The sequence below is a fragment of the Mirounga leonina genome, unplaced genomic scaffold (genome assembly GCF_011800145.1).
Source record: "Mirounga leonina isolate KUSES-001 unplaced genomic scaffold, KU_Mleo_1.0 Mir_129, whole genome shotgun sequence".
In the NCBI taxonomy this organism is placed as follows: Eukaryota; Metazoa; Chordata; class Mammalia; order Carnivora; family Phocidae; genus Mirounga; species Mirounga leonina.
Genome location: NW_023270323.1, coordinates 46,097,498 through 46,122,028, shown reverse-complemented (window position 1 = coordinate 46,122,028; position 24,531 = coordinate 46,097,498). Strand labels below are relative to the sequence as shown.

The window sequence follows — 24,531 nt, the reverse complement described above, 5'->3', positions numbered from 1 at the left end:
ACTGAGCCACCCAAGCGCCCCTCATTTATTTTCTAATGGAGATATTCTGAGTATGAAAGCAAGCACTATTTAGTAATTCTGGAATAACAGACATCAACTGGCACTGTCCCAGGCACCCTTGACAGCAATCTGGTCACCCCACTGATAGTGTGACATTATAAACAGACCGGGAGAAATTGGCGAATGGGTGGTGTATTTATTTAAGGGAAAGTGGTCCAGGAAGAGGGAATGCTCAAACCATTCTGCACAGACTTTGGGCATTGCGAATTTATAATTTTAGAATTTCTAAAACAAGAAGAGGACTCCACCATGGCATTGCCTCTCTAGGAATGGCACCTTAAGGACTAGCCATATGGGGACTGGCTAACCTGCCCTGTCAGAGCCTGGCCACTGATATAGCTGATTGTCAGTGTAGGAGTATAGAGACATTGCCAGTCAGAAGACCTGTTCCACACTAGGGTCACAGAAAGATGGTATTAATGTGAGGTTGCTTTTTGGGGCACCTGGGTGGCTCATTCGATTAAGCGTCTGCCTTCTACTCAGGTCATGATCTCAGGGTCCTGGGATAGAGCCCCACATTGGGATTCCTTGCTCAGTGGGGAGTCTGCTTCTCCCTCTCCCTCAACCCCTCCCCACTGCTTGTGCTCTCTCTCTCTCTCTCTGCCTCAAATAAATAAATAAAATCTTAAATTTTTTTTTTTTTTTTTAATGTGAGGTTGCTTTGTAAAAGGCTGAGCTCAATTTGTGGCTGTATTTTGAGAAGCCCTTTCTGTCTAGAGACTTGGCTCAACCATAGTCTGAGAGCTCCTGTAGAATAAGCTGCTGTTTCTCTTTTCTGGGTATGACCTTCGCCTCACACGTGAGCCTCTGCTCCTAGCAGTCCTCGAAGAGCTTGGGCTGCTCACCCCGGGGCTGTCGGCTGTCACAGTTCAGTTCATGGAGCACCATGCAGCTGCCTTCCTGTTGCCCTCTGTTCTCCACAGGTCTTGCTCAGCTCAGCGGGATCATGTTCTGTCAGGAAACCACATTCTGGCTAAGGAAGCTGAGGAGCCCAGCAACATGGGGAGGTTGGACCTTACGCCATATTAGCTCTTCCTCCTCCTCCCCTTCATCACCATAAAGTACTTATGGGCACAAAGGTATTGTTCTGGATAACAATACACAACAACACATTAAGATTGATAGCTCTTACTCATTGGGGGTGTACTTTTACCAGACACTTAAAAACATTAGGCATTCAAAACTCAAATTCTCACTCACCTGTGAGACAGGTATAATGCCATTAGATTCATACCTGTGAAGTTACTTATATCTATCATTTTGACGTACAGAAATGACATTTTCATACAGTGAGACCTAATATTTTACAGGCAAAGAAAGGAAAGTTCAGTGATGTTAAGAAAAATAAACTTACCAAAGTCACATAACTTGACTCATAATTAGAATTTTCACACCAGTTGGTTGGCTTCTGGGTCTGTGGTCATGCACTTTGCCTCACCGACAGCTCTATCTTATATAAAATAGATTAATTGCTTCTTTGTTTGGAGAGCTTCCAGATAGAACACACTGATCCAGAGGGATTTGTAGAGCCTACGAATTCCCCTAATTCTGCAGAGAGCTGACCCATTGCTGGAACATTTAGACCTGAGGGAAAGACCCTAGTACACAAGCCCGTAAACAGTAAGAGGGCACTGTGAAGTCAGAAGCAAAAAGGGAAATGGGCAAACGAGTCAGCTCAGAGGAAATCCTTTTAAGAGGATATGCAAGGACATTGCTGTGATCTGGATGTGAAACAGTTGGCTGCCAGAAGCTGGCACCATTTCCCAATGGGGGTTCCTCACATCCCAAGTTCCTCAAGAGATGTCTGAACCAAATCGGCTGGGAAACTAACTGTATTCTCCAGCAATCAGACCAGAGTCAGTAATGGCAATGAGACTGGGAGCTAAGGGGCATTTCTCTGTTTCTCTGTCCTGCTAGCACTCCCCACCCCAAACTCTGCTTCTGTTTTCCTCTGGATATCTGCATTTCCTCTTTCCCTCTCTTTACAAATGGCTTTCTCAGTTTCTTCATGCATATGGTAGAAAATTATCCAAGAATGACCCTAAATTTTAGTGCCTACAGAAATGGATGAGAATCACTGCATAAAGTTAGAAATTCTCCAGAGAGACAAAGCCAAATGATTAGGGTTAGGTCTGAGGTCTCCTGAGGCCAGGGATAGGTTCCGTGCACACTCTCTAACAAGGAGACATGGTACAATAGGCAAATTGACTTGTTTGCTATAACCGGTGTCAAGCCACACTGAGAAACTAGAGAAGTCTCTTTTCATGCTTTTTTTTTTTTTCTCCTCTTCTGGTGTGTCTGTGCTCAATCAAGAGTCTTCACAGCCTACCCCAACACTGGGCTCTATCTTCCCTCTTCCCGAGCTGTCCCCTGCCACAGGAGGCTTTAGTCCTGGCTGTGCTTCAGGTAATAGATGTTTGAGTTTGCAAATAATTACATATTTGGCTGCTAACATCATCATCTGATTGAAAATTAAAATTATCTCTCACTAAGCAGCTATTTGGGTGATCATTTTGCAAAGTCAACTTCTTCAGATCCCTTCTGTTGACCTGATGTGTAAGGCATGTGAGAGCCATTGGAAGCTAAAGCACTAAATGAATGCAAAATGTTACCATCATAACTTTATGATGCATTGAGGGCCACCTGGAAACTTGGTAGGGAATGCTTCTCAAGATTTTAGTCTCAACTGGCCTTGGTTATCTTTTAGATTACAGAAGAGTATTTGATGATCACTGCATTCCTAATAGGAATAAGAAACCTGACAAAATAATAAAGTCAATGATGCTAGTCCATTTTTTGTGCTTCTTTGGAGTGTGTGTGTCCTGTGCTGGCTGAGCCCAGGCAGAATTCAATCTTTTGAACAGATGCCTGTAACAAAAATTTAGCTGGGCTCTAGGGACGGCTAATGTCTCCATGGGCTGCAGAATGTTATTAAAGCTTGATGGCAATCTCCTGACATGTCAGAACTGAATTAAAGAACAGGAGCTGCCTGCTTGGCAGCGCTGAGGGCAGTTGGGAAGCTCAGCAAAGGAACAGGCATTAAGGAAGAAAGAATGCTGACAGAAGCTGGGCAGGCAGACAGAGCTATTTAATTCAGAGGGGTGGGTGTTAATTAATTGATTTTGGGTGAGGGAGATCTGATTTCTGAGCTAGACTACAAGCTGTTGCCAGTCTAGTTGGGAACAATGTCCTAACAGCTGTAGGAATATCATCCATCGTCTGGGTGGCTGACCTCATATCGTATCCATCTTCTTGTGTCCAGACTCAGCGTGCTGTGTCAATTGGATGCCGGCAGCTCATTTTTCTTCCCCTTCAACATTACTCTTGTCTCTCACTTGTCTCTGCTTCTAATATCTCCAAAAACTCCCCTACAGCCCCCAAAAGATCCATGGCAGGTAGAAAGAAGGAAACCAGGAGTGAGTGGAAGTTATCACTCCTTCTAGAATGGCATAATTTTAAAGGTATGAAGTCTTGGCTTCCTATCCTTTTAAGATGGGTCAACTCCTCCCCAGAAGAAAGGTTAGTCATTAAAATTCACCAAAGCAAATGTCAGGCTCACGATGTCCTGATTTCCTATCTGGTCTCTGCTTTCTCACTGTGAAAAATTACTTTCTCTCAATTCCATTGTTTCACATAACAAAGGGCAGATCCAATGATGTCCTCCCACATGCAGTTGTATGGAGACATTTATTATAGTAATTAATTTTTCAAGGTAAAAAGTGGTATGATGTATTATGAAATACAAACAGAAATGAATGGAAGTTTTTGGGTAGTTTTTTAAAAGTTATTTTGAGGTAGTGGGTAAAGCCCAAATCTGGGTACAGAAGCTCTGGTTCAAGCAAGTCACTTAAAAATCTAAGGAGTCCTGTATGTATTTGTTAAAACTCACCAATCTGCAGTACTAAAAGGGTGCATTTTATTGTGTGTAAATTAACCTATATTTATACAAATATAACTCAAAGTCTGAAGAATAACTCTATTTAGTAAGTATGAAGGTAAAATATGCTCATCTGGAAATACAAAAAAGTACAAAAAAGTAAAAACTAGCTATCACATCTCAACCACGAGATAATCACATGTCTATTTTGGGTTATAGTGAGGTGAATTAATTACATCCATTCAGGATGCTCTGTCATCACTGGTCAATGCAAAGCCCCACAGTCCCCCTTCATCTATTCCCACTTTTATTTCTCTCTTATGTACCCTTACAAAATATGCTTTGATTTATATCACCCTTGTAAACTATGTAGTGTTGCTTTGTGCATGTGTTTGTTTTTATTCCACTTAAATGATATATTAGTGTCTGTAGAACCCATTCTGTTTCTAAATTATTTTAGTCCATACTAATACTGTGTGTTAAAGATATGTCAGAGTTATATGGGAACTTAGCTCATTGATCCTGATTTCTACATAGCATTTACAAGGCTATTGTTTCCAGTTTCCTACAACCCCACATAATATTGAAATAAACCTCCTCTTACATGTCCCCTCGTGGACCTTGAGGTAACATCTCTACATTATAGAACTGTGAGTGGCTTTCCTGGGTCATGGGATCCATAATGTGTACATCAGTGTATACACCCATCAGTAATTGTAGGAAGCTTTCAATTTTCCACATCCTCCAACATTTATGTATTTAGTTTTCTGTCTATATTTTTTAAAAAAATAAATATGTTCTTGTTATATAATTTACTTTTAAAACTCTTTTACCATGACTTTTTTATGTTTTAAAATAATATTCTAGTGTTATATTCAAAGCTAGACCTTAATTATTGGACTATCATCCTTTGTTTAGCTGATAGCCTATTTTGTAATATTCAGGTAAAATATGCTTCTAAGATAGGACATAAACAGGTCTACAGCAAAGGCAACATAGTTACCAAATTAATAAGTTGAATCACTGATATTTGGACATGGGTAGGGATCAACTTCTTACCAGTCATGGGGTATTCCTAAGTATAACTCTTTGGTTAGAGGAAACTAATGAAACTTGGACTATATTAAGAGAAATAATTCAGTAGGTTAAATGATAAACTGAAAAGAAATGGAAACCTAACTTCTGGAGCAATTCTATACATGATATTCTCTGACAATCATGTTGCTGGGCATGTGCTTGGTCAATGAAGTAAAAAACAACTATCAGTTAATCATGCCTCTTACGTAGAGGAAGAGTCATTGACCAGAATTACCTTATGATAGAAGGTATTTTTAAAAAATTTCTCCATTTAGCCATATATTTACTTTTTTTATATGCTATACTTCTTGTAAGGTTTTTTTATGATGTTGAGTAAAATTAAGCCAACAGTTCTATTAAATTCTACAGTGATTCAATATGACCAGATGTTTGATGTAGATATTGATTATTCTCCACTACTCACACCATCTCTGATACAAATCCTCCAGTTTATATTGAATGTTAGACTGATACTCTGAGAACATCAATGATTTGCTATATGTCAGTTTTGGAGAATTCAGTACTGACATGTTGAGCAGGAGAGTTGCTATTAAGAAGGATTTATTTCAGCATACAAAAATTAAGTAGATCCATAGACTTTGATTAAGAATTCTTCTTTGAAAGAGTCTTCGGCCTTTTATATCAAAGATTTCTTATGCATATAGTGTACATTATGATCGACATAAAAGGAATACCAGAAATCCGAGTGTGAGAAGAAGAAAGATAAGAGTGCTGATCATAATTCTTTTCTAAAATGTAACATTCTGGGGTGCCTGGGTGGCTCAGTCGTTAAGCGTCTGCCTTCGGCTCAGGTCATGATCCCACGGTCCTGGGATCAAGCCCTGCATCGGGCTCCCTGCTCAGTGGGAAGCCTGCTTCTCCCTCTCCCACTACCCCCTGCTTGTATTCCCTCTCTCACTGTGTCTCTCTGTCAAATAAATGAAGAAAATATTTAAAAAAAAGTAAAATGTAACATTCTGCATTTGTGTGAGATTTCATTAGACTTTTATGTAAGGAGTGATGAGGAAAACTGGAAAAAATGACATAACCTTCCATGAAAATGTTCTTTTTTGATGACAGGATGTTATTCACTATACACTGTGCTAATCAGGACAGCATAATTCAAGTCATTTATTTATGAAGGACAAATATATTTCTTAATAAGGGAGCTCAAAGCAGACTATAGACTAGGACATGTGGACATGTCTCACTTTTTTCTTGTGTATTTACTTGGAACAAAGGGAATTACTTTCTGTGAAGAACACTATATTTTGAGTACTACCACTTAAGCACAAACAATTGCAGATACCTTGGGAACTTTTGGAGGTTAAAATATTTATGTTCAAATTGCTGTGTTGGTATTTGAACTGGATGTCAACTTAGAGAGGAAGAAGTAGAACAGGCCACTTTCTATATTGATGGAGATCAGTCTTGTTCATATTTGTATAGGCAGGGCCAAGGACAATGCCAGGTACAAGAAACCTACTAAAAAGTATTTGCTGAATGAATGAATGGGTTGGGAAATTAAGCAGTTGAGTTTGTGAGGGACAAAGTGAACATATAAAGATGGGGATTGCTTTTCTGACTTTTGAAAGGTTAGTGGCATTCAGCTTAAACTCAGATGTTTCATTTATGTAGGACATAGAACAGTGAGATAAATAATGAATTAGGAATAATTTTATCTCATTATGCCTCATTTCTGGAAGTTGGATATATTAATATTTACCTCCTATCTTTATTTTTCCTCCTTTTTCTGGATTATTTTAAATTTATTGTATGTTGCTATCTTGTATATATTTTTGTAGCCTTCTTTTAGTCTCTATAAGAATTGGGTAAATATAGGGACACCTGGATGGCTCGGTCGGTTGAGCGTCTGCCTGAATTCAGCTCAGGCCATGATCCCAGGTCCTGGGATGGAGTCCCACATTGGGCTCCTTGCTTAGCGGGGAGCCTGCTTCTCCCTCTGCCTCTCTCTCTCTGACAAATAAATAAATAGAATCTTAAAAAAAAAAAGAATTGGGTAAATATAAATTGAAATAATAAATAGCTGGGTTTTTTTGAAATCAAATTAGATCCCTTGTAAGTAAGGCCTCATAAATTCATCATAAACAAGCGTTTGTAAACATATGAGAGGTCGTTATTAACACACCATCTGCTTATTACTATTTTAAGTGAAATAAAAGACTGTTTCCCCCCAGTGTAAATCACAGCTAATGCACTGTCCCAGCTCCTCATTTTACATGTCCGTGTTAGAGGTAGTGCATGACTCACCATTTAGGCCCGATTTGCCATGTGTAAAGTGAATGTTTCGTAATCCCTATTGTCAGGAATGTTAGGAGATTAAAGGTAACAGGCAGTGTTCTCTGTTTTACCCAGTTCATTCCTTCCATCCTCCCACTTCCCCCCACCTACAATGCATATTGCATTTATGCTGTGAAATGTGATCAATATTGGCAAGAGAACATTTGGGGGTCTCAGAGAAGCTCCATTCTGAAATATCTGGAAGACCTGAGCTTGTCTCCATGGAGGGTTGAGAGGAGCCAGATTCAGTGACTTTGACCACATAGTGACAACCAAATGAAGCCAGAGTCTTGGGAAGAGAACAGAGAGGCAGGAAAGAAGGAGGGTAGTAGGAAGATGGGGGTGGAGAGGAACACATGTTGGAGTCCTCTTTGAGGCTGACTTTATTGGATAGAAGGTGACCCCATGCAGGTAGCAAATAATAGCTCATCCTCTGGACCCCAGTGTGTTCCAGACCTCTGGTAAGAATGCATCCCTTCGGGAAAAGATGGTGGAGGATTAGGGAACCCTATTCCAACTGGTCCCCAGAATTGAGCTGGATATCTACCAGCTGAACACCCACAAAATCAGCCTGAGATGTAAGAAGATCCAGAACTCTACAAACAGAATATCACTGGTGGTTGGTTCTGAGGTATGAAGCAGGGAGCTGTGATTCTGCAGGCAGATATCAGAGGATAAACGACAGCAAGAGGGAGCCTGGCCATGGGGATCCTACACTGACGGTGAGCGACAGCCTCGTGCGCTGGGGACTGCGCACAGATTCGCAGACCAGTAGTGGCAGGGAAAGGACTCTAGATGGAAACCAGAGCGGTGGGGCTGTGTGTGGGAACTGGGGGCGGCTGGCAGTTTTAGAAGCACAAAGGACAGGGACGTGCCCTGACCTGGAGGCAGGACTGGGGGTGCTGCAGAGAGGCGCAAAACCCAGGACTCTGCAGTTTATAGCAGCACAGACAGAAATGGAGATAGTGTGGCCTGGAGAGCTCACTGAAGAACAGACTGCGATCTCTCTGCTCTGAGGCAGAGGGTTGGAAATGGTCTCTTCTGCTCTGACTCTTGGAAGAGATGTGGAAAGCTGCCAGGGAAAGCCACCAGAAACAAAAGAACAAAAGAACAAAAACCGGTTTCCACTCAGCCCATCCCCCGCCACAGGGGGCAGGGAAACTCCACCCAAACAGGGCTGCCTGAGTAACAGCACGGTAGGCCCCTCCCCCAGAAGACAGGCTGAGAGAACAAGAGGCCAGCAACCCTAAGGTCCCTAGAAAACAGGTGCAAGTTGCTTGGGTTGTGGTCAATAATTTGGACTCTGTACATTCCCTCAACCATCCCTCAACAGAATGACTAGGAGGAGGAACCACCAAAATAGGAAAGACTCAGATTATGACTTATGCCACAGATTTACAAATGGATACAGATATAACCAAGATGTCGGGGATGGAATTCAGGCTAGCAACTGTGAAGACAATAGCTAGAGTGGAGAAAACAATTAATGGCAACATAGAGTCTCTAAGGGCAGAAATGAAAGGTGAATTGGCAGAACTTAAAAATGCTATCAATGAGGGCGCCTGGGTGGCTCAGTTGGTTGGGCGACTGCCTTCGGCTCAGGTCATGATCCTGGAGTCCCGGGATCGGGTCCCGCATCGGGCTCCCTGCTCGGCGGGGAGTCTGCTTCTCCCTCTCATGCTCTCTGTCTCTCATTCTCTCTGTCTCAAATAAATAAATAAAATCTTAAAAAAAAAAATGCTATCAATGAGATCCAATCCAATCTAGATAATCTAACAGCTAGGGTAAGTGAGGCAGAAGAATGAATTAGTGACCTGGAAGACAATTTAATAGATAAAAAGGGAAAAGAGGAGGCCAAGGAAAAACAACTCAGAATCCATGAAAATAGAATCAGAAAAATAAGTGACACCATGAAGCGTTCCAATGTCAGAATTATTGGAATCCCAGAGGGAGTGGAGAGAGAGAGAGGACTAGAAGATATATTTGATCAAATTGTAGCTGAGAACTTCCCTAATCTGGGGAATGAAATAAACATTCGTGTCCTAGAGGCAGAGAGGACCCCTCCTAAGATCAAGGAAAACAGGCCAACACCCCAGCATGTAATAGTAAAACTTGCAAATCTTAGAACCAAGGAAACCATCTTAAGAGTAGGTAGGGGGGAGAGATTCCTTATGTACAGAGGGAGGAACATCAGAATAACGTTAGACCTATCCACAGAGACCTGGCAAGCCAGAAAGGCCTGGCAAGACATATTCAGGGTACTAAATGGGAAGAACATGCAGCCAAGAATACTTTATCTGGCAAGGCTCTCATTTAGAATGGATGGAGAGATGCAGAGCTTCCACGACCAGCAGAAGCTGAAAGAATATGTGACCACTAAGCTGGCCCTGCAAGAAATATTAAGGGGGGTTCTATAAAAGGAGAAAGACCCCAAGAGTGATATACAACAGAAATTTACAGGGACAGGCTATAAAAACAAGGTCTTCATAGGCAACATGACAATAAATTCATAGCTTTCAATATTCACTCTCAATGTGAACAGCCTAAATGCTCCCATAAAACGGCACAGGGTTGCAGATTGGATAAAAAGACAGGACCCATCCATATGCTGTCTACAAGAGACTCATTTTGAACCTAAATAGATCCAGACTGAAAGTGAAGGGATGGAGATCCATCTTCCATGCCAGCGGACCTCAAAAGAAAGCTGGGGTAGCAATTCTTGTATCAGACAAATTAGATTTTAAACTGAAATCTGTAGTTAGAGACACAGAAGGACACTATATCATTCTTAAAGGGTCTATCCAACAAGAAGATCTAACAATTGTAAATATCTATGCCCCCAGCATGGGAGCAGTCATCTATGTAAGCCATCTGTTAACCAAAATAAAGAGTCATATTGATAACAATACGTTAATTGTAGGAGACCTCAATACTCCACTCTAAGCAATGGACAGATCATCTAAGCAGAAAATCAACAAGGAAACAAGAGCTTTGAATGACACACTGGACCAGATGGACCTCATAGTTATATACAGAACATTCCACCCTAAAAGAACAGAATATTTATTCTTCTCGAGCGCACATGGAACTTTCTCCAGAATAGACCACATACTGGGTCACAAATCAAGTCTCAACTGATACCAAAAGACTGAGATTATTCCCTGCCTATTCTCAGACCATAATGCTTTAAAACTGGAACTCAATCACAAGAAAAAATTTGGCAGAAATTCAAACACTTGGAAGCTAAAGACCACTCTGCTCAAGAATGTTTGGGTCAACCAGGAAATCAAAGAAGAACTTAAACAATTCATGGAAATCAATGAGAATGAAAACACATCGGTCCAAAACCAATGGGATACTGCAAAGGCGGTCCTAACAGGGAAATACATAGCCATCCAAGCCTCACTCAAAAAAATAGAAAAATCCTGAATTCACCAACTAACTCTACACCTTAAAGAACTAGAGAAAAAGCAACAACGATGCCTAAGCCATGCATTAGAAGAGAAATAATTAAGATTAGAGCAGAGATCAATGAATTAGAAACCAGAAACACAGTAGATCAGATCAACGAAACTAGAAGTTGGTTCTTTGAAAGAATTAATAGGATCGATAAACCACTGGCCAGACTTATCCAAAAGAAAAGAGAAAGGACCCAAATTAATAAAATTATGAATGAAAGTGGAGAGGTCACGACTAACACCAAGGAAATAGAAACAATTATTAGAAATTATTATCAACAGGGGCGCCTGGGTGGCTCAGTCGTTAAGCGTCTGCCTTCAGCTCAGGTCATGATCCCAGGGTCCTGGGATCGAGCCCCGCATCCGGCTCTCTGCTCAGCGGGGAGCCTGCTTCTCTCTCTACCACTCTGCCTGCTTGTGTTCCCTCTCTCACTGTCTCTCTCTGTCAAATAAATAAATAAAATCTTAAAAAAAAAAAAAAGAAATTATTATCAACAACTCTATGCCAATAAACTGAGCAATCTGGATAAAATGGATGCCTTCCTGGAAACTTATAAACTGCCAAGACTGAAACAGGAAGCTATTGACAACCTGAATAGGCCAATAACCAGTAACAAGATTGAAGCAGTGATCAAAAACCTCCCAAAAAACAAGATTCCAGGGCCTGCTGGATTCCCTGGGGAATTCTACCAAACATTCAAAGAAGAAATAATACCTATTCTCCTGAAGCTGTTTCAAAAAATAGAAACAGAAGGAAAGCTTCCAGAATCATCCTATGAGGCCAGCATTACGTTAATCCCCAAACCAGGCAAAGACCCCATCAAAAAGGAGAATTTCAGACTGATATCCCTGATGAATATGGATTCCAAAATCCTCCACAAAATCCTAGGTAATAGGATCCAACAATACATTAAAAGGATCATCCACCATAACCGAGTGGGATTTATCCTCAGGATGAGAGGGTGGTTCAACATTCGCAAATCAACCAATGTGATAGAACACATTAATAAGAGAGAAGAGAGAAGAACCATATGGTCCTCTTAATTGATGCAGAAAAAGCATTTGACAAAATACAACATCCTTTCCTGATTAAAACTCTTCAGAGTATAGGGATAAAGGGAACATTCCTCAAGTTCATAAAATCCATCTATGAAAAACCCACAGCGAATTCATCCTCAATTGGGAATAGCTGAGAGCCTTTCCCTTAAGATCAGGAACATGTCAAGGATGCCCACTCTCGCCACTATTATTCAACATAGTACTAGAAGTCCTAGGAACAGCAATCAGACAACAAAAAGAAATAAAAATTATTCAGATCAGCAAAGAAGAAGTCAAACTCTCTCTTTTTGCAGATGACATGATACTTTATGTGGAAAATCCAAAGACTCTACCCCCAAATTACTAGAACTCATCCAGCAATTCAGTAATGTGGCAGGATACAAAATCAATGCACAGAAATCAGTTGCTTTCTTATACACTAACAATGCAGCTGTAGAAAGAGAAATTAGAGAAACGATTCCATTTACAAGAGCACCAAAAACCATAAGATACCTTGGAATAAACCTAACCAAAGAGGTAAAGGATCTAAACTCTAGGAACTACAAAACACTCATGAAAGAAATTGAAGAAGACATAAAAAGATGGAAAAACATTCCATGCTCATGGATCGGAAGAGTAAACATTGTTAAAATGTCTATGCTGCCCAGAGCAATCTATACCTTCAATGCCATCCCAATAAAAATTCCAATGACATTTTTCAAAGTGCTGGAACAAACAATCCTAAAATTTGTGTGGAATCAGAAAAGACCCCAAATCACCAAGGAAATACTGAAAAAGATAAACAAAGTTGGGTGCATCACATTGCCCGATTTCAAGCTATATTATAAAGCAGTGGTCACCAACAGCCTGGTACTGGCACAAAAACAGACATGTAGACCAATGGAACAGAATAGAGAGCCCAGATATGGACCCTCAACTCTATGGTCAACTAATCTTCGACAAAGCAGGAAAAAATATGCAATGGAAAAAAGAGACTCTCTTCAATAAATGGTGCTGGGAAAATTGGACAGCTGTATACAGAAGAATGAAGCTCGACCATTCTCTAACACCATACACAAAGATAAACTCAAAATGGATGAAAGACCTCAATGTGAGACAGGAGTCCATCAAAATCCTAGAGGAGAACATAGGCACTAACCTCTTCGACATCGGCCACAGCAGCTTCTTTCAAGATACATCTCCAGTGGCTAGTGAAACAAAAGCAAAAATGAACTTTTGGGACTTCCTCAAGATAAAAAGCTTCTGCACAGCAAAGGAAACAGTCAACAAAACAAAGAGGCAACCCACAGAATGGGAGAAGATATCTGCAAATGACACTACAGATAAAGGGCTCGTATCCAAGATCTATAAAGAACTTCTCAAACTCAACACCCAAAAAACGAATAATCAAGTCAAAAAATGGGCAGAAGATATGAAAAGACACTTCTCTGAAGAAGACATACAAATGGCTAACAGACTCATGAAAAAATGTTCATCCTCATTAGCCATCAGGGAAATTCAAATCAAAACCACATTGAGATACCACCTTACACCAGATAGAATGGCAAAAATGGACAGGGCAAGAAACAATAAATGTTTGAGGAAGTTGTGGAGAAAGGGGAACCCTCTTACACTGTTGGTGGGAATGTAAGTTGGTACAGCCACTTTGGAAAACAGTGTGGAGGTTCCTCAAAAATTTAAAAATAGAGCTACCTATGACCCAGCAATTGCACTCCTGGGTATTTACCCCAAAGACACAGATGTAGTGAAAAGAAGGGCCATATGCACCCCAATGTTCATAGCAGCAATGTGCACAATAGCTGAACTGTGGAAAGAGCCTAGATGCCCTTTGATAGATGAATGGATAAAGAAGATGTGGTCCATATACAATGGAATATTACTCAGCCATCAGAAAGGATGAATACCCAACTTTTACATCAACATGGATGGGACTGCAGGAGATTATCCTAAGTGAAATAAGTCAAGCAGAGAAAGTCAATTATCATATGGTTTCACTTATTTGTGGAACTTAAGGAATAGCATGGAGGACATTAGGAGAAGGAAGGGAAAATTGAAGGGGGGCAAATCGGAGAGAGAGACAGACCATGAGAGACTAAGGACTCTGAGAAACAAACTGAGGGTTTTAGAGGGGAGAAGCGTGGGGGGGATGGGTTAGCCTGGTGATGGGTATTAAGGAGGGCACGCACTGCATGGAGGACTGGGTGTTATACGAAAACAATGGATCGTGGATCACCACATCAAAAACTAATGATGATGGTGTCTAACATAACATAAAAAAAAAAAAAAAAAAAGAATGCATCCCTTTCGGTAATGAAGTTGTTTCTTGCCTGTCCCTTTGGATGTTGCACGGCATTAAATAAAAGTTACCTGTATATGAAAATTGTAGCATAAGCCCATATTTCATCGAATCTAAGATGCTATCAGCTAGAAGATGCATCCTTATTTTATGAACCACTGAGAAAAAAAAAAAAAGCCCTGCTAATTTAATCATGGCACAATATTTTATTATGGCTTGAAATTTTTAAACATATGGAAAAAGCTCTTTGAGATGTATTTTTATAGAGATTATTCTTGTATGTCGCTCTTGAGCATACATATAAAGGCAAATAAATGTAAAATAAATTAATTAGGATATTCCCAAACACTCAGAGTTTGAGTCTTGTTAGTCACTTTTCCACTCAGAGTCATTGATGTGTGTGATTTTTCACACAAGGCAGTCAGTCCTTCTTGTGATCCAAAACGGTGATGCGGTGTTTATCAAAAGTGTGCTTTGCTGTTGTCTTGGATTTTCTTCCAAGTCAGGGAAACTGGTCTATAAGTTTTAATGTGCAGGCAGTTATGTCATGACCATTCCGGATCTATCTGAGGATCAGATGCCCACTAATTTCAGAGACGCTAATACGTGAGAAAATGCACATCTTAGAACTGATGAAGCCCCTAGTAAATCCTCAACAGTGTGAGGGTGCCCAGATCCCTTCTTGAACTACCAGAGCTGCACTCTGGGTTGAGTCTTTCACAGTTATGCACTGGTGAACATATCATGCAGGCTTCCACAGCCTGAGAAAATAGATGATTCCTAAATTACAGAGCTTCCAACAGATGGCTGGCTGGACCTCAGGGTTCCTCGCTCCAGAGCGTCCAGAATTATTTCAGGAAAGGGGGCTCAGTGGATGTCACATGGAAAACTGCCCAGCCCCATGTGGCAGGCTCTCCCCCTTTGGCTCATGCTTATCAATAGCTCTGAAGCTGCCTAGCTGGGTCTCAGAGTTGTCACCTTCTGCCCCTGCCCCTTGTGAAGCCCCAGTGTCCATGCCAGGGGTGTTACCTTCTAACGGTCCCAGCGATTGTTAATCTTCAGGGTGTCAGAAATGTAGCAGTTTTCATATAGAAGTGGGATCATGGTTTTCTCAACTCCTTATCCTATTTTATTTCCTGGGTCTCAAAGCATCAAAGTTTATCCCTAGAGTCCATTGAATCTGCCAAGAGACTCCCAGCTTCTGGAGCTAATAATGGGCAGTCAATATGAATGATTCATGAATTTTTATTTAGTTTCTAATATGACTTATATATTCATGCTCGAAAAAGCTTCTATTTGCCAACAGAGCAGATCAAAGCCAACTCAGTCAGATTATTTTAGAGTTCCAAGTTTATATATGCAAAAGCTTTGGAAACTGCATTGACTCATTTACAAAAGACGATGCAAGAAGACATATCTGCAAAAGGTCCCCTTTTCAATGTGTAATTGATACTTTGAGAAATTTGCCTGAACTCTGTGCTGTCCGGGGTGGCTGTGCCTTTCCAGCCCAGAGTCATCATCCACATTGCATCATGCCTTCTCTTTAGGGGAACGTTCCTGGTCATTTGGGGACCACCTGTGTGCTCTTAAAAAACTTTCTAGTTTATCTGTGGATTTGAAACTACAATCCCGCAAGGAAAACAAAAACATCTCTGGATCTCTGAATGAACACAGTCGGTTGTTTTTTGTTTTTTGTTTTTTTTTGTCTGGGCTCCCTGTTTTTCTTCTTCTTGCCAGTTTTAACTTTCATCTCAGACAGTAGAATCAACAGTCCCCTGTTACCCTGGCAACAGTGGTAGGATAATAGAATTAGGTTGTCCCAGGGCTCCATTTTGTCATCATGCTTTTGGAAGAAAAAAGGCAACATGATTATGAAATATAATTTGTGATAAATTTATGGCAGTTATTGGTAAAAGATGACGCATGTCAAATTTTCAGTGATTTAAAAAAATTCAGCCACAAGAATCAGACAGGAAGTGTGTCTCAGGATAAGGATTTCTTTAGTATATATTTTCCAGTCAGCTTTGCATGTTTCTTTGGACGTTTTATTTATTTCATCAATTTAAAAAATAATGACTAAGAAAAATCTATCAGCAGGGTGGTTTCTGAGAGCATTGCTATTTTACCTCAATACATTTGAAAATTTGTAAGACTCTTTTACACATTCTGCAAGCACATTCTCATGGAAAAATAAATTGCCACTCTAGGGATTTACATTCCTTTGCTACCACATGCAGCACTGACATTCTGTTGAAATCCACTGCTGATCTGGAGAGCTGCTTTTAGTTTTCCAGGTTGATGTTTCTAAGACTGTGACTCTATTTCCCTGTTCTCTTGTTTCTATCCTGATTCTGAAAAAATCTCAAGGATAAACTCTGGTCTTTATGATACTTAGTAGGATGCCTTGAGCATCTCTGGATCTGATTCAGTATTTTTAATGCTTTATTCATTACTCTTTATTCTTGAGTGCCATGTTCATTCATTCTGTCCAACCTTTTCTCCATCCCAAAGCGGTTGGATTTCCTTTGGATGGTTCCAAGCAGAACTGTGAGAAGTAAACTTCCCGTGTGCAGGATAAACATGTGCATAATTTAATTCATTGATTATCTCTTTATTAAGAATTAAGGATGTTGGGTGCCTGGGTGGCTCAGTTGGTTAAGCGACTGCCTTCGGCTCAGGTCATGATCCCGGAGTCCCGGGATCAAGTCCCGCATCGGGCTCCCTGCTCGGCGAGGAGCCTGCTTCTCCCTCTGACCCTCCCCCACTCATGTACTCTCTCTCTCTCTCTCTCTCATTCTCGCTCTCTCAAATAAATAAACAAATCTTTAAAAAAAAAAAAAAGAATTAAGGATGTTGGATCCATACACCAATATCTTGGAGTAATAATATAATACAGTTAGTTTAAAAAATCTTTCTACCATAAGACATATTTATAGGTATTCTCCATATTGACAGTCTGATTGAGGAAGGATATAAAAGTGATTTTTTTCTCCCAGTTTGAAGAATCTTAGTCACACAATACACAGAAACCCCCTATACAAGAGGAAAGAGCAAAGTCCTTGTTTCATGCTTGAGAGTGAACGTTGAGCTTATATAAAGCTCCTTGGGGCTAAGTGGACTGGATGTTTGAATCACTTGGCTTTTATAAGTTGAAGGCAGCCAAGTCAAGTTTTCAACACCTAAATAGGTAAACTCGATTTATCACTCTTTGATTTTTTTCTGGGACTTGGGTTCTACGGACAGAAGACACTATTTACTCTCTAGTGTCCAACAATTTGTAATGTAGTATAGATGGTGCCTTTAATGACACCAATAGCATTAGTCGGATATTTTGCCTGAAAAGTAAACCACTGTTATTTCCTACCTCACATATGGACCAGAAGCAAGACAGAAGTAGATGGAAGTAATCATGTCAGTTGTTCCTTGCCTGTCTCCTAAAATGTGAGGTCAGCATGTTCTGACATGAAAGTCTAACTTAACCAATTTCTTTTTTTTTTTTAAAGATTTTATTTATTTATTTGACAGAGAGAGACACACAGTGAGAGAGGGAACACAAGCAGGGGGAGTAGGAGAGGGAGAAGCAGGCTTCCCGCTGAGCAGGGAGCCCGAGCGGGGCTCGATCCCAGGACCCTGGGACCATGACTTGAGCTGAAGGCAGACGCTTAATGACTGAGCCACCCAGGCATCCCTTAACTAATTTCAACTCAGGAAATATTTCTCTGAGCACTGTTTATCTGCAGAACACTCTACAAGATATAGAGGTGAATCAAAGATGAAAATTGAACTATGAAAGTCCATTGTGGGAAGTTGTTTCTCTGGGGACTCCTTATTGATCTTCCTTCATCTGTGGTTTGTGTTAATTTTAGAGTTTATATAATTATCCAGTGGAAATGCTGGGGTGCATGTTGAATCCAGAGCTGAGCAGCCCAGGATTCTAAGACAGCCATGCCTACTCAGTCCATAGTGACAGGATATAAGCCAGTACCTAAGCCTCCTGCCCCCAGTACAGCACTTAATATATGGTAAACTCTCAGTCCAGAGATGTAAAGAGTGAACAAGGTCTTGGAAACTTCTCCAGGACCTTAGTGAAGACAGACTCATTGAGCCTTAAAGCCCTAGAATCAGAGCAGAAACAGAATGGGATTACCTTGACTCCCTGTCAGATAATTATGCTCATCTGGTTCCATTCTTCTCACTGTCCTCCAAACAGTATGTACTGTCTATTTAGCTAGTTAAGTAACTTATTGATAAGAATTTATGGCTATCATTTGTTGAGCAGCATGCTAAGCACTTCATATACATCATTCTATTTAATTTTTCCAAACATTCTATGCAGTAGGAACTACTATTTGACAGATAAGGAAACTGAGGTTCAAGGTCATTCAGAGGATGGCTGATCTGAGATTCAAACCCAGCATTGTGTGGACCCACAGCCCCCATTCATAACTAATGTATAAACTAAGAAATCCTCCATCTTTCTTGTTATATAATAAGAAAATAGTCCTGTTTTCAAAGAATACTTTCTTTAATGCACTTACTTTCTTTTCTGACTAGAAGTTCTCTGCACTTCAAATTAATAATTGAACTGTGAATTTTGATTTGCAAAGTCATGTTGATTAAGAAGGGTTCAATATTCTATATGCTGAAAGGTTTCAGGGACACTTTATTTTCCCTATTTCACTGATGGTTAGTGAATCTCTTTTCCCTTCCAGTCACCAGCATAGTTAGAAAATAAAAATCAATAGGTTCTCTCCATCCAAACAGGAGTTCTGAAAACAGCACTTGGGGAGTGAGTCATGGCTCATTGCTTCTCTGTTGACAAGTGTTGCTGGAGAAAAGACAATCACTTCGTTAATGACAGGCAGAGTTTCTGCTTCACTTCCAATGACCAAGTTTTACTGTTTTCAATACCAGAAAACAAAACAGTGAATGTAATAGTTATAAAATAACAGCAAATGGAGACATGTTGTATATATTTACTATGATTCAAGGGATTTTTAAAAATTATGCTTCAAAAGCCAGGAATATGGTTAAAATTACTTCTCACCATGCAGTGGTAATCAGACACAGAATAGTATGTGGGGCAATATTTGGAGATAGGATGAGTAAAAGAATAATTAGATTTTGATGTTCTGCTTTCTCTACAAATAAGGAAATAATTAGATATTCTGATTAAAAAACTGACACCAACAAGAAATACCCAGGCCTAGGTCTAGCTGCTGGGTTATCATTTCTACTGGGAATTGAGCAAGGAATTTTTTTTTTCTTTGCATTGATCATTAATAGTATTTCCCAAAGTAGTTCTAGTTTGGTTAATGCAACATTCTGCCCTCTATTTAGCTTCTAGAATATATAATTTACTATTTTAAATGAACAGATGCCCATTTGCATTAAATTTATGAGTATTTGAAATATTTCTATATTGGTAATATGGTTTACAAGTTTTTGTTTTGTGTTTTGAGGGGGTTGCATAAATTAAGGAATTGGGTTAAGAAGGAAAGGTCTTGTTAGTTAGGTTAGTTAGTTAGTTGGCCCTTTTTAGAAGGGTTTCATAGAATAGGAGTTGTAGTTGTCTTCAGTCATTCTGCCTTTATTTAGTTCTTTGAACAAATCTCTGATTTTTGGCCTCAGGGCCTGTACACGTGTCTCCACAGCTGAGGAACTATCTCCGACTGCTCCTGCCTACCTCAAACCTTTACATGATCAATCTCTTCTAGTTTTGGTAGACTCTCGTTTAATGTCTCCTTTTCAGAGAGGCTGGTTGAGACTATTTAGTGTAAAGTAGGCTCCCTTCTTTTATCATTTCTTGTTACAACCGCCTCTTTTTCTTAGTAATGCTTGTTATAATTTCTATTATACCTTTATTTGTTTATTGTATGTTATCTAATTCTACAGGCAGGGAACATGCCTGTTGTATTCACCCGTATAGATCAAGCAACTCTCTGGTATTTTTTAGGTGCTTGATAAATATTGTTAAATGAATAAATGATTGAAAGAGTACATCTGAAGGAAGAGAAGAAGGACCTTCTTTCTGAAGGGAGGTTGCTAACCTGGCAGAGTGAGTAAAATGTAGGGAATAATAAACTGATAGTAGGAAAAGGTGGCAAACGGAGTAGTTAGAATTTGCTGTATTAACATCAAGCAGCTGGGAACAAATTGTAAGCAGAATGAGAGTGGAAAGTGTTGAGAATAGTGTTGATGTCTTCTATTGGAGAGGACTGTTAATCTGGTTATTTCACGGAAATGGGATTATATATTAGCTTAAAATACACTGCATTGAACTCTAGCTATTTTGTTTAAGCAGTGTTACCAATGGAAGGCATGGGCATAATTTTACATATCTTTATATTTACCATAGTGTCTAGCTGTGTCTTATCCTTGGGTGGCATTCAGTAGATACTTATGGAATCCTCATTGCCCGAATGAAAGAATAATTGCAAAATTACCTGCTGAAAAGAGCAGCTTAATTCTGATATCAGCTTAAGATAAGTATGTGAATTACAATTATCAAAATGTATTCTCACACTTGCAGATACTCCCTTATACTTGTGGCAGGCTGGTTTCCAGTTTACCGGACTTTCAGTTCATCCTTGAAAGAGAGATGACTCTTAACTAGTATCATTATTTTAAAATAGTATATAAGTATATAAATATTAGATACGTATACATATGCATGTGTATAGCCACATATACACGTAAGTATATAAATAGGCATGTGTATAGTACCTATGCACAGAAGTATATAAATATTAGATATGCATACATATGCATGTGTAGGTACATATACACACACTATATATTTTTAATGTATATATTTAAAATATCACAAACTTTTTAATCGTTCTATTGAATTTTTTCTATCCTTCAAGTATATTTATTGGCTGTAATCTTGTGTAGCTCTTGTCTTGCCTTATTGAGGCTAAAATTAGTTGTTTCCATCCAGAGGACACATAGTATATATACACATCATCACAAACACATTGAGCAATATGTTCCAGCTACTTTGCAAGCACAACTCACTAGGGCAGATATTGTTACCTCCATTCTACCGATGGGAAAATTGAAGATTTGGTTGGTGAAAAGAGCATTCTCACTGAGGTATGCTGGAATTTGAACCTAGGCTTTTTGACTTCAAAATTCTGCTCATGCTATAGCACTCTGTCCAATCCAAACATCTAGAAAAAGGGAACTAGGGCAGATTACATGAGGAGTTCAGGGCAAAAAATAATTGGGACGATCACAGAATTTTGATTTTTTTTTTTTTTGATGAGGCTAATATTCATGCCCCCCCCCTCACTTTGGTGTATTTTAAAGATCTGGACATTTGGGTATAAAACTGAATTATTTTTCTCTTCTTTCCCAGTAAGTATTTCCTCACTTAGGTTCTCTTGTTATGTACTTTGACTACATACTCTTTTACTTTGCCAAGTTAAAGCCTCTTAATATTGTCACTTAGAGATAGTTGATAGAGTGCTAGCTCTTTCTCTCTCCCTTCCTTCCTCTCTTTATCTCTCCCTGCTTCTTTTTTGGCATTATATAGAATTCTCTAATATTTGATTCCTAATTCAATTAACCATGAGGCAGAGATTTCTATTTTTCTCCCATCTTTTTCTTCAGTGAGAGTTCTATATGAAGAAAACATTCAGAATGAAAGTCATCAACAGGGTTCAAAGCTGGGAAATTATAACATCACTGAAATACTGCTTTTTGACTTGACAAAATAAACAATAAATTGGTAATATGCATTGTTAGCACTGGTGAGAGTGCAGTAAATAGGAGCTCATATGCTAGGAGAAGTGTAAATTTTACAGCTTTTCTTATCTGTAATTGGCAATTTATGTCAAAAGCTTGACATTAAAAAAAAATTCTTCCCTCATCAACTTTACCCAAAGGAATGGACACTAAAGAACTACTTAGATATATCTGCTCTGATTTTGAACAAGAACATTCAGTGCAGTGTTATTTTACTAAATATTTTGAATAATTTAAACATCTAGCAATCCAGAAAGAGAAAGAAAATATGGTACAACTATTGGAAGGACTTCAGGCTTCAAGACTGCTGGGGTCATCCAGCTAGCAGATGGGGAGAGGGGAAGAGAAAGGGCATGGACAGGGGACTCTTTCTCTTAACTGCCTCGGCCCACAAATGATGCATTACTTTTGCTCACATCCCATCAGCAAAAGCTAGGCACTTGTTCCTTTTCCCCTTAAATGGCAAGAGGCTGGGCAATGTAGTTTTGTGACCATCAGAGCATCTCATCTTCATAGAGACTGGAAGATATTTCACAAAATTATTAACATCTCTAGTGAGGTCATTCGTGACTTTTCTTTTTTGGTGTGACTTTTATCTTCAGCGCTGTGCAATTATTGTCTGAATTTTCTAAAATAAATGTAAATTCAATTTATATCAGATAAAACTATAAACATTAAGAAACCTTGAAGTGCAATATGAGGGCCAGCTGTGTGTCCTCCCTTTGGAGGTGCAGACAGGTTGGGGCACTCACCATTGTGTATGTTTTAATATGGCCTTTTATCTTAAGAGATTGTTCAGTCACTCATCAAAGCGTCAGCAAATCCGCTGAGCACACCATTAAGAGGTCCCTTCTTTATGCCTGGGTGATTTGGATATAATATTTATTAATACAGGTCACATGGACTGCTTTGCCTGATCTGGCTGGCTTGGAGGATTTTCCATTCTTCTCTCATTGTTCCATTAAGTTTCATTCCAAAACCTTTCCCTTTGTCCAAGAGAATGTTTGCTGCTAGCAGAAGTGGGAAAGTAACAAGGCAAATGTTCTCTCTTTTCATAGTTTTTTAAAAAGTTATTCTTTAGCAAAATCACTTGTGCATGAAGATGCAGATTGAAAATGCATCTTATACAATGCTGATGAAGTCTAATAGATGATTAAAGAGCTAGTTTTAAAAGCTCTAGATTGGCATGTAGTCCACTGCCCTTTTTATTTTTTATTTATTTATTTATTTTTAAATTTTATTATGTTATGTTAGTCACCATACAATACATCATTAGTTTTTGATGTGGTGATCCACGATCCATTGTTTTTGTATAACACCCAGTGCTCCATGCGGTACGTGCCCTCCTTAATACCCATCACCAGGCTAACCTATCCCCCCACCCCCTCCCCTCTAAAACCCCGTTTGTTTCTCAGAGTCCATAGCCTTTCATGGTTCATGGTCCAGGTCCACTGCCCTTTTTAAGGATCACCTGCTGACAGTGTGGGACTGTCATAAGCACTGTGGGAAGACCAAGACTCATCCCATCCTACACATTAGATTCCACATTTTATCTCTGGCCTCCACCCTGGACAGTGAATTGTAGAGATACTTTTCTGCTAAGATCCTTTTCAACACTCATGGTTGGCTTCAAAGTTGAAGTCTTTCATTTCCTTGCCCCCTACTTACTTTTTGTTTCAGTGCACGCCACTTTCTTGCACTTGTCCTGTTAAAAGAGTCCACCACGGCTGTTTAATATTTAAAGGCTGGGATCATTTGCAGGTTTTAGTTTAAAGGTAACCATAGCACACACAGACACATTCATTATTAATAGCAGAGATGCACTGTAAGTTCTTAGGAATCTTCTTTCCTTTCGATGTTAGTTTCATATGGGTGTTGCTGTCAGGAGAATGAAGCTCTCATATTGCTATGTGGCAAGTGGACTCTTGCAATAACAAGGGATCCAGAATTATGTGAAGTGTTTATGTGGGTGGAAGTGATCATGCTGAAAAGGGACATAAAGGCAGAAAATGACAGGCCACGGAAAGTCCGGTTTCGGATCGCATCATCTCATAGCGGGCGGGTTCTGAAGGAAGTGTACGAAGATGGGCAACCATCAGGCTCTCTCGACTCCGAGTGTGCCAGCATCTGGGGGATAGATGGACTGAGTGAGTCTGATGGACAGCAAAATGGCCACATAGGATCGGAAGGTGATGAGTGTGAGAACGACCAGGATAACTTGCTGGTGTTAGCAAGAGCTGCCAGTGAGAAGGGTTTTGGTACAAGAAGAGTCAACATTTTAAGCAAAAATGGGACAGTCAGAGGCGTCAAATACAAAGTGAGTGCCGGCCAAGCTCTATTTAACAATTTGACCAAAGTACTGCAGGTAAGTCAATGCACTTTGCTCCCCCTGGGCTTTGTTCCTAACTCACCTTCTCAATACCTCTCTGCCCTCTAGTTGAAAGCAAGCCTCTCTTATTCATGACTCCTACATACTTCATGAGTCACTCCCCCATCAAAGATATTGTCTCAACAGCCAACGATTAAAAATAGGGTCATTATGCTTAGCAAATTAGGTGGATTCCCAAAGCCAAATTTCTAACATTTGAGTGGTCTTTTCTTCCAGTGTGCAATGACTAAAACAATGCATCTGTTTCTTAGCCAAGAAAAAA

At 39.7% G+C, this 24,531-nt stretch overlaps 1 protein-coding gene across 5 annotated transcripts in view; it reads left to right on the top strand.

Moving 5' to 3' along the window:
• GRXCR1 (glutaredoxin and cysteine rich domain containing 1) overlaps nt 1-24,531 on the top strand; it is a 308,941-nt gene that overhangs the window by 167,594 nt on the left and 116,816 nt on the right. The window contains exon 1 of one of the 5 annotated variants that reach the window (XM_035005064.1): nt 23,355-24,245. The exons of the other annotated variants lie outside the window; for them this stretch is intronic. Within the exon in view, the coding sequence (XP_034860955.1) occupies nt 23,736-24,245 (510 nt within the window). The 5' untranslated portion in view covers nt 23,355-23,735. Of the gene's footprint in view, nt 1-23,354; nt 24,246-24,531 lie in introns of those variants that run through there. 5 annotated transcript variants of the gene reach the window in all.